General features: G+C 29.7%; 1 protein-coding gene across 1 annotated transcript in view; it reads right to left on the minus strand.

Annotated features, from left to right (window-relative positions):
- The window catches only part of LOC118261849 (elongation of very long chain fatty acids protein AAEL008004), a 38,344-nt gene extending 32,166 nt beyond the window's left edge, over nucleotides 1–6,178 (minus strand). Inside the window, exon 1 of the mRNA XM_035572847.2 lies at nucleotides 5,858–6,178. Within this exon, the coding sequence (XP_035428740.1) occupies nucleotides 5,858–5,864 (7 nt within the window). The 5' untranslated portion in view covers nucleotides 5,865–6,178. The remainder of the gene's footprint in view (nucleotides 1–5,857) is intronic.
- Between the last annotated feature and the right edge of the window lie 4,478 nt (nucleotides 6,179–10,656).

Genomic DNA, 10,656 nt, shown 5'->3' on the forward strand with positions numbered 1-10,656 from the left:
TAACCATAAACAGAGATCTTATTTGAAGTCGGGTAAAAATGACGTCTATCACTTCAAGTTTTCTGGCATTTTTAAAATATCGTAGGTAAACGAATGGAATTTTACACATGGATTTCTATAAATGGTATTTAAGTATGTCGTCGTGTAATTAATTCATTAACTACAGTATGATAATTACATTCTTGATTACTTACTCAGTTTTTTTTTTCTCTATTTATTTATACAGGTGTTACAAACCTTTAAAAGTGTTAATTTATATTTCTTTTTTTTATCGCCTCGTATATTTGATATTATAGGCTTAAAATGCCATAAAACTTGATTAGTGATGGCGTGAGAGGTCATTTTTAACCGACTTCAAAAATAAAGAGGTTCTCTGTTTAATCGCGAGATAATCGCGCACAAACATAATATATACATACATACCCTCACGCCTGTCTCCCATGTACGTAGGCAGAGACAATGGAACGTTAATTGTTACGAATCTTATATACTTCTTTTGCTTCATTATATATATTTTTAAATATGTATAACAAAAGTAATCGTTTAAAAATTCTATTGAATCAATCGCACAACAAAATTCATATTTATTTATTTTATGCATAAAATATGAAAACATTTATTTTCATTTAATTTAATTATGTATAAATGTGTACTATTAAAATGTATAATTTTATATAAATTACTTCATTAGACAAGTTATTTTCCATTATTTTTCTTGGAAAAATAAACTGAAGTTTCTAGTATCATACTATCCTACTTAATTAAGGGATTAAAGATGCTTTTCCATCAGAAATGTAAATGTGGAAAGGTGCGTGGTATGGATGTGTGTTATGTATGGCTGCCTTACTATCGATACATCGCATACTCGAACTGCGCATCTCCCTCGCACGGCTACATAGCTTAGTATCGATGAAAACCGTTACATAGTTTCACAGCTTAGCTATTATATCTTTGTAGCTACATAGCGCATCTCTAGTGGAAAAGTCCAAAAAACGCCTAGATTGTTTGACCCTCATTGAAACACGACTGCGAATATTTCACGCATCGTAATCACCTGATTTGACCCTGACAGTCATCACCATTCGGTTCAACAAGTGCGTCTGAACTCAAATGAGGCGAAGTTCAAATGTGATGAAACTTATTTTGATTTTAAGTTTTATAATTATTTAAATTATATTTTGATTATCATAAATAAATTTAAATACATAATTTTTTTAACGTTATTAAATAATAATTATGTTTTTGAGTTTTAAGTACCGTATTAAATTGCATATAATATTATACGTTGGTATATAATTGTTCAAGTACAGTCTTAAACTATTTTACGCTAAGATAGTTTTATTAAAAACAATTATATCTTCCTTGATATTATAATTAACAGAAATTGACCATGAAAATGTAATAATTGCTTATTTTTTCGCACTTTATGCACATTTGCACAAAATAACAAAGTAATATTTTGAAAAAGTAATTAGCGTTTAAACTAAAATAAAAAATACAAATAAATGTATAGTATAAAAATGTACAATAAAATAATATTATTATCACTATATACTTGAAGTTTTATTTCTCTTTGTTTTTTTCTTAAACATAATATATTTTTATCTATAGGAAACATAAAACAATTAATTAAAACCTATTTTTTATTAAGTCTTTGTCTACCGGCATGGGAGACAGGCAAGTTAGTATGTATGTTATTTTTTACATTTTTTATATAGTTTCTTGTGGAATTCGAACCTACCACATGTTACACAGAAATCAGTCCAATAACTGCACAGTTAATATTGAATTTGTTTACCTTATAATTTGTATTATTTTTTAAACAAAATTATGCAGTATATAATATAAATGTGCGTTTGTTTACCATTCGGTATATTATGTATGTATGTGGATTATGCAACTTAAACTAACAAAATGTCCTCGCATTTCTGACCTCGTGAGAAATCGCTGTGAGAAATCCATGAATAAACATTACTTGCCTTTGATTTAAGCGTTTTTCTTTACTCTGTATATTACGAACAATATTAGCTGCACTTTTAATAACGTCCTTGTAAATTAAATTGCACCTAGGCTGATTGTAAATAAAGCCTATATTTGTTTAACAGTCTTTAAAAATGAAGACAAGGATTAGATGTGATGACATCGGATAAAAAACCTTACACATAATTGTTTTAGGGTGCAATTTTTAATATCAATAACTTTTTGTAAAATTAGGCTCTAAAAATTAATAAAACTTGACATTTACCTATGAATTATTAAAACTATTACCCGTCCTTGTCATTTTAGTTAAAGCGTGCTTAATTTATTATGCACGAGCGAATGCAAAAACAAATATTTAAAAAACAACATATCCTTAGGTATATTTACTTTCAATATCAATATACTCGTCATAAAATAATTATCATTGTTAAATTTCTTCTTCCATTGTTTCACGAAAAGAAAAAATTGATAATTCCTGTTCAGGTATGCGAAATTCGATACCTATTATACGTACATTATTAGGTATCTAATAATTTAAATCATTTTGATGAATTTTAAGTAATAACAAAAAAAAATACTTACGTCTGAATAATAATAAACAAATACTGAATAATTGAATTAATTTAGCATACATTGAACTTTAGTTAAAGTAGTGTAGTTGTACTTGATCATACATAGTGGAAATAAACAGATTTTTTTTCAAAACGATTTAAATAAAATTTATATTCTAGTCTATCCATATTTATAAAACTTATTAGCCTCGCGGCTTCGCTATCGCATGGATATACGAACTTTGTGACAAATACATTTATTTTAGCCTAATAAATATCAGCTACCTGTCAAGTAAGTTAAAATGTAGGTTGAGGGTACTTGGCAAACACTTTTCTTTTAATATTATTTTGTGAAACTCAGTGTAAACTCCTTGATTATATGCAGCAATAAGATTTGATTCAAAATTCCAAGTCTATCAAAGTATTCTGGAGCTGTGGACTACCTAGCGGATTTACCGGGGCTTCGGCTCGAAAAGCAGGAGTAGGAATGGGGTTGTTTTAGGCAGTAAGAGTCTGACACTCCTTCTCGCCTTTCCCAAAGCGGGAGAAGCCAATGGATGATTTCGCCCCTCAAAAAAATGTATCTCAAAGTATGCTGCTAACATTTAACAAAGACTTATTATTCTGCATGAAATGGAATGGACCTGATCCCATAATTTACCATCAAACTAACCATGACCTAAGCATAAAAAACAAAAACAGACCTTCAAAAAAAAATCCCCAAATAAAAAGATGAATATTATCTCAAAAGATTAATTCAATAAATCTTATTTATGATGAGAACAAGGGCAAGAAAAATCATAACTTTGATTCAAATTTCATGGCCAAGCTATGGGTTATGATTACGTGTATTTCATTGATAGTTTTAATTGTGATTGCCTTGGAGTCTTGTAATCATCTGGTATAGTAATCAGTACTATTGTGGAGTAGTAACCCTATAATAATGGGCAATATTTTTAAATAGTCTTTATTGTAAGAGGAAAAGGTGGTAAATCAAGAGGCACGATTTTGATAATACCTAATGTTGATAACTTGCTGTGCTTGACAGGGTACACAATGATCTGTATTAATCTATGTTACCACCTTTTTTATCCCTAGATGGGAAATCCTCGTGGAGTCCTATCGTCTGGGGTGGACAAAAGTGATTGTCAGACTAACCTTTGTTATTACCTAAGTGAAACATTGTTGAATGCAATAATAGATTTGGATTTGAATCGTTTTTTTTATACCGATTTTTTTTCTTTTTTATAAGTTTATTTACATTTGTTCTCCACGGACTCATACCGAATCTACAAACTCACAGGATGCAGTTTTAAAAGTACTATAACTACAACAATACAATTCTAAGTACCTACAAGCGTGATGAAAAAACTAGTAATTTTCTAAGCGGGAAAACCCATAAGAGTCATACATTTTTTTCCAGACACGCTAAAATCAAAACCATCATTAGGTAAATGATATATCTAGATAGATCAAAAACATTACGTCATCGTCATCGTCATTCACATTTCATACCGAACTATTATTGTTTAACCTTATGCTTATTCATCCTAATATATTAAATGAGTTTAAATAGTCAAAATAGTTTACGGAAGATAGATTAGCCATTAAGTATGGGTATGACTCTCTTAAATCGCCATATAATGCTTTTGACGCAGTTTTCAATTTTGTCTTGTATTTAATTTTAAAGATTGGTATTTTTAATTTGTAAATATTTTAGTCAAAGTTTTTTTTTATGTTTAATGGGCCGACGTTTGGTTTTATATGTGTATATATGTATATGAAGTTATTTTTATTTCATGTGAAGTTATTTAATGTCACCGTTTTTATAAATAAGTGTTTAAATACTATTTTTTTAAATATTCATTACTGTTTTCCTGCTCTCAATAACTATTTTTTTTTATTCCACTCACAAACGTATTCTCTAAGATCTCATTCTAATCTAGCTGTGGAATCGTAATTGCAACTTTCAAGGTTAATGGAAAATTGTATACAAACAATATATTACAGAATCTCAGAAACTTCAACAAAACAACAAATGAGAAACAGAAAAATTCAACAGCTAGACTCTTGAATCGTAGTTTCAACTTTAACATCAATGGAAAATTCTGTAGACAATTTTTATTTCTGAACAATGAAGGTAATAACGACTAGTTCTAACGATTTCTTGATATAACAATAGTTCACTATAGTACAGTATAAATGACTTGAATGGATTGCGAAATATTATCTTCTAGTTGTATGGGAAAAAATAAAGCCATAGCCAACCCCAGCTTCAAAAATTTTACAAACTCTAGGTACAAAGACAACAGAATAATACCTTAAACGCTTCATTGTTAATTTTAGACGTAGAATATAAGTATTTCTGAATTTATTATTCTCACCTTATCGAACAAAACGTTTATTTTCCGTTAAATTAAATTGATTCTCCTACTATTACGGAATCACAGATTTTTGTGATTATTACGGAATGAATTCATTATTACGGAATGACAGATAAACTTGTCTTTCACTGTCATATAAAACTATTCTTAACGCCCATGCAAATTGTTATTTGAACACAATGTAACGTGTGAAACTCACGATCGATGCAAATCTGCGCATATTTCAAAACCATGCATAGCATTATAGAACCTCAGTAAATGTCAAAACGACGTCCGAAAAGAAACATAACTTTGAAAAAAATATTTTGTTAAGAAAGAAAGAAAAATGTTTTTTATAACAAAATATATCGGTAAAGAGAAACAAAAACAGTACAAACATTAATACATATTTTTTATGTTAACTATATTAAGTATACGTATTGTTTAAATAATAAAAAAGGAAATATTCTAGAAACTATAACGACCAAAGAAGGAAAACTTGATTTTACTTCCGATAATAACAGAAAATTATTCATTCAACACGCAAAAAAACAAAACTAAAATTAAACCAAAAAAACTAGTATTGTGATATAAAAAACTTAATTTTAATATCGATAAACTATATGTAGCGGGTACTTCCATTCTATTTTAAAATAAAGCTTTATTTTTATCAAAACATAATTTACAATTCAAATATGGATTATAATAACCCATTTATAGTTTTGAGATTATCGATTTCAAAATACAGGAGATAATAATAGTGTAGCAAGGTTCGTATAATTTTAAAAAAAAGTTTACGAAGAAATTGTATCGATACGGTTATTAATTACCGTCTCAAACAAAGGGTATGTGGACATCGTGGAAAAAACTGGAATATGTTTGCCATAATGAGAATAAGTTGTACAATTTTAAATAATAGTCTTTTTTACGAAGAAATTTCCAACTTTAAAATAATTAACTTACCGTTCATTTTCGCTTATTCCTTCACCAACTAAAAAAAAGCGTCCAAAACCACCAACTTAATTGCACTAGATCGAGTGAATAACTCTGTATTACTACAGTCAAATACACTACACTTTTAAAATACACATTAAAAGTTTGCTTAAAATAATTATTTTTCTCAAAATAATTATTTAGTACAATCCTTTTGGATTGTAATTTAATTTTTCGAAAATGCGGCTACACCGGAGGCTGCGTGCGGGCAAGCGCGCGTGTCGTTAGATCGGAACAAAATGCAAGGGAGCTGCGCAGGCGTCTGTATAATAAACATTCGGTGCGCGCACGCCGATAAAGGTTTTGTAGGTAGATCAAACCGTACGTGACGATACGCGTTATCTGTTTAAGTGATAGTAATTACACACGTATAGATTTACAAAAGCGACTTTATATCATTGCCTCTATTCATCACTTATATAAAACAATATAACAATAGCATATATTTATTCAGTATTTATTACTTGACCACTACCATTAACTACCTATATACATTCAATTGAAGTCTTACATACTTGATCATTAGAGCGTATTTTCATTAATTCTTAAAATAGTAGGTAAAATTACGGTACCTACATATTTTAGATGTAAAAAAAACTACATGTGGTAAAAACTAAGTTAGGATCAAATTAATTCAAAATCGAAATTATAAGGAAGGGGCTAGAAAGACATGGAAGGACGAATTTATAAAATGTCATATACACCTACTGATTTAGTTTTTTGATTTATTTTATTATATAATGTAGTTTATGTAATATAGATTAGGTAGACTTTGATATTAATGCAAATAAGAACAAACCAATAACTACTCATACGTATATAAATTCAATTGAAGTCTTACATACTTGATCATAAGAGCGTATTTTCATTAATTCTAGAAATAGTAGGTAAAATTACAGTACATATTTTAGATGTAAAAAATACATGTGGTAAAACCAAGTTAGGATCAAATTAATTCAAAATCGAAATCATAAGGAAGGGGCTAGAAGGACATGGAAGGACGAATTTACAAAATGTCATAGCCACCTACTTATTTCGTTTTTTTATTTATTTTATTATATAATGTAGTTTATGTAATATAGATTAGGTAGACTTTGATATTTAGCAAATATAAGAACAATAAGTAAATGAAAAATGGCTTGCGTTATTTATTACCTTATTATAAAGCACATTATAAACACATTAATTACCAAAAAAAAACAGTTGTATAATTTTTAAATTCAATCTTTATATATATAATTCTTCTGGAAGTGTGTATGTCACTGAACTTCTCTTAAACGACTGGACTGATTTTGATGAAATTTTTTGTGTGTTCAAGGGGATCTGAGAATGGTTTAGATTCACAATTTTGACCGCTGGACAATGTTTTTTTAATTAAATTTTAATTTATTAGTAGTTGTTGATTTTGGAATGTTTTACATCGGATCCGACGGACGGCGCTACCATCGCAGTGTCAAATATTAATGACGTTAGATATTGTCATAACATTTGAATAATAATTTTCATCAAAAAGGTCCAGAATGTTTTAGCTTATTAAAAAAGTTTAAAATTTTCAAATTAACGTGTAGACAGGACAACGTCTGTCGGGTCCGCTAGTATATCAATAAACCAGGAAAAAGAAAGAAATTAGTATTATTATACGTATGCATTTTGACTCAAATTAATGGCATATTTTTTGTGCATACCGACATTTTGGATGCATTACAGTTTTATTAATATTTTTAGCTGGTCAAACTAAGAACCTTTATTTTTTAAAGTCGATTAATAAACAATACTTCATTTTATTTATGTCCACTTAGTATTCTAAAATAGTAAAAAAATATAGTATTTATGACTTCCTACTTGACCAAATATATCTTGTATTGTGATTCCGTATTATAGCTATTGTTCATGAAGATTGAAGATTGCATTTTAAATATAAATACGTAATACATTCTCGTTTGACAAGCGGTTAAGAATTAAATGTACTGCGTCTTAAAATCCTCACCTAAGTCGATTAATTATAAGATTTTTGATACAATACATAGTAAGCTGAGTTCTATAATAAATATTAACACAGCTATGTAATAAGTGCCATGTACAGGTAAACTTATTGCCAAAATACCAAGCACAATAAAATTCCAAACTACGTGAAGTTCGTTGTCATCAACAGTGCCTTTTATCAGCAGGGGCCACTATCAAGTGTACACTAAAGAAATTTGGGAAAACTCAAGAGAAAAGCAAGAAAACGGGGAAACCATCGGTGGCGAAACGGAGTTCGCCAGGTTTGCTAGTGCGGTATAAATGTACACCCACATTACACCACTTTTCGTACCATATTCCTTTCGTAAATCTGAGAAATCTCGACAAACTGAAAAGTAACATTGCCTGGCTACAAATATTGATATGTTAATCTTGTATCTTTATATACTAGGTACTAGTTTCTGCCAGCGACTTCGCCCGCGGTCCCGTGGGATAAAATATGCATAATATACCCCCGTTCCCTTAAGCTATTTTAATAAGATTAAATTACACAAACATACACACAAATACGTACACTCATAAATATTAGCATAGCATTTATAATAAGTATTAGTAAAAAATAAGATTATATTAAGATAAAGAGTTTGTTTGTTTGAACGCGGAAATCCCAAGAACTACTGTTCTGTTTTGAAAAATGCTTTTAGTGTTGGATATTCCATTTATATAGGCTACAAAACATCACGCTACGGTCTAAGAGAGCCGAACTGAACGGGTGAAACTGAAGTGTGTGAAAAGTAAAGAGTTGAAGTGTTTTTCGATTCCTAAGTTTCCTAGAATCGACATTACGTGTATAAAGCACAAATGCAAGTATGACGCAAAAATAGCATTACTTGGGTACTAATATAACTAGCAGGTTTTATGAAGAATAACTTTGAACGGACTAAGATGTGGAACTTGGCGCTATAGTAACGGTGTTTTATTTAGCTCAAAATTACCTATCCAATGATGTAACTCACATAGTTATTGGAAGTGGGACCAGATTTCATAAAGACTCTGGCATCTGGCATCCTCCTTTACTTAATACAGTAAACTATACTACTTAACCGTATTTAAGTATGCACTTATTTTTGTGAAAATTCAGGAATGTTGACCTCACTGAACCTTATCAGGATGTAAAACTTTTCTTTGGATTTTATTAACATGAATGACGGAAATGTTAATTAAGAATTTGCATACGTGAGTGAAATTGTATAAAGTTGAAAATTTATTTTATTTCTTTGAATTAGCGGTTGCTACCTATGACTTCTGAGTATTTTGTTTCTATTCAATCATTATACTATACTTTTGTTTTTTTTTCTAATTGATTTGTTCATTGAATGGTAATTTTCTAAGCTTAAAAGATGGCTGTGGACTACCGTGTTTACTGTCCTCCAGTTCTCACCAGGTAAATCAAAGTAAAAATAAAATATAGTGATAAACCGAAGTAAACACCATGAGAATTGAGTGATAACCCATCGAATACAAAAGTGATAGGACAGGTCATGTCAGTAAACGTGTTTATTCTGGTCGTAAAACTTGAAAAGAGGTTTTATATCGATTCTTATAGTGATAAACAGTAAATTGTAAAGAATGCTTCGATGTACCTGCATTATTTCTAAGAGAATAAAACAGGCGTTTTGATTTCTTCGGCAAAAATCCCATCAAAATTATTCAACTGCCCATAGCCTTTACACCTGTCATGAACAAGCATGATATTCATCTAATTACGCATTGTACTGAGTTCACATCAAGCTATGCAGAACCATTATAAACTGACCCTTGAATGAACGCAAGATCATACAAAGGGAGATCATGATAAACTGGTTTCGTAGAGTTTGATGTGGTGTGAATACACAGAAGGTAAAGAATCCTTCATCACCATGCTTAGTCTAGTTGAAACTGTGTGAATTGATCCAAAACTGATACTATTTATGTTCTGAATACCTCTAATTAAAGTACCACGGTTAAATGTCAAACTCTTTGTTAGAAGAATATTAAATAATCCAGTATTTAGTTCAGATTAATAGCTGATTACGACATGCTTGAGAAAAAGATTTAATGATAAAAAAGATTCAATTATTTTACCTAGTAGGTGTGTATGTAACACTGTATGGATTCTTGTAGCCGTATAACAATGGGAATTACAATTAATCTTTTTATTAAGAGAAGAGAAACTAATAATAAGTAAATAATCTGAACTTCAAACCTATTTTGCAATTGAAAATTTAGCATTTACATATGCTATTACAATTAATTTAATAGTCTTTACAAAATTATTTTGAAATAATTTCTCACGAGTCAATCTATTTGCAGTTTCAATTAAAAATGTAATTATTTTACAATTTGACATTTTAGATCTAGCACAGTGCAACTGCAAGTTTAGAAACTAAAGATTATTTTATGACCGTAATATCATAAAGAAATCTATATTTCAGCCGTTTGTTGCAACTTTGCAGTTTTAAAGTGCACTGTTAAATTTTATTTGATGTCTAAATATTTTCAATGTAGTTTTTGCCAGTGGCTTTGCCCGCGTCCCCATGGGCTAAAAAGTACCCTATCGCCGAATTCAGCTCATACCTTGTCTGTTTACGAAATTTTTATCAAAATCCGTCCAGTAGTTTCAGCGTGATTGACGGAAAAACATCCAAACATCAAATATAATATTAGTGTGATTTGCAACAGTATTGTTAAATTCAATACAGTCTATGTGTAGATTAATGGTTTATCGTCAGCCTTCACATTTTTAGTTAAAAAGTTAATCTTTTACC

The sequence above is a fragment of the Spodoptera frugiperda genome, chromosome 20 (genome assembly GCF_023101765.2).
Source record: "Spodoptera frugiperda isolate SF20-4 chromosome 20, AGI-APGP_CSIRO_Sfru_2.0, whole genome shotgun sequence".
Lineage (NCBI taxonomy): Eukaryota > Metazoa > Arthropoda > Insecta > Lepidoptera > Noctuidae > Spodoptera > Spodoptera frugiperda.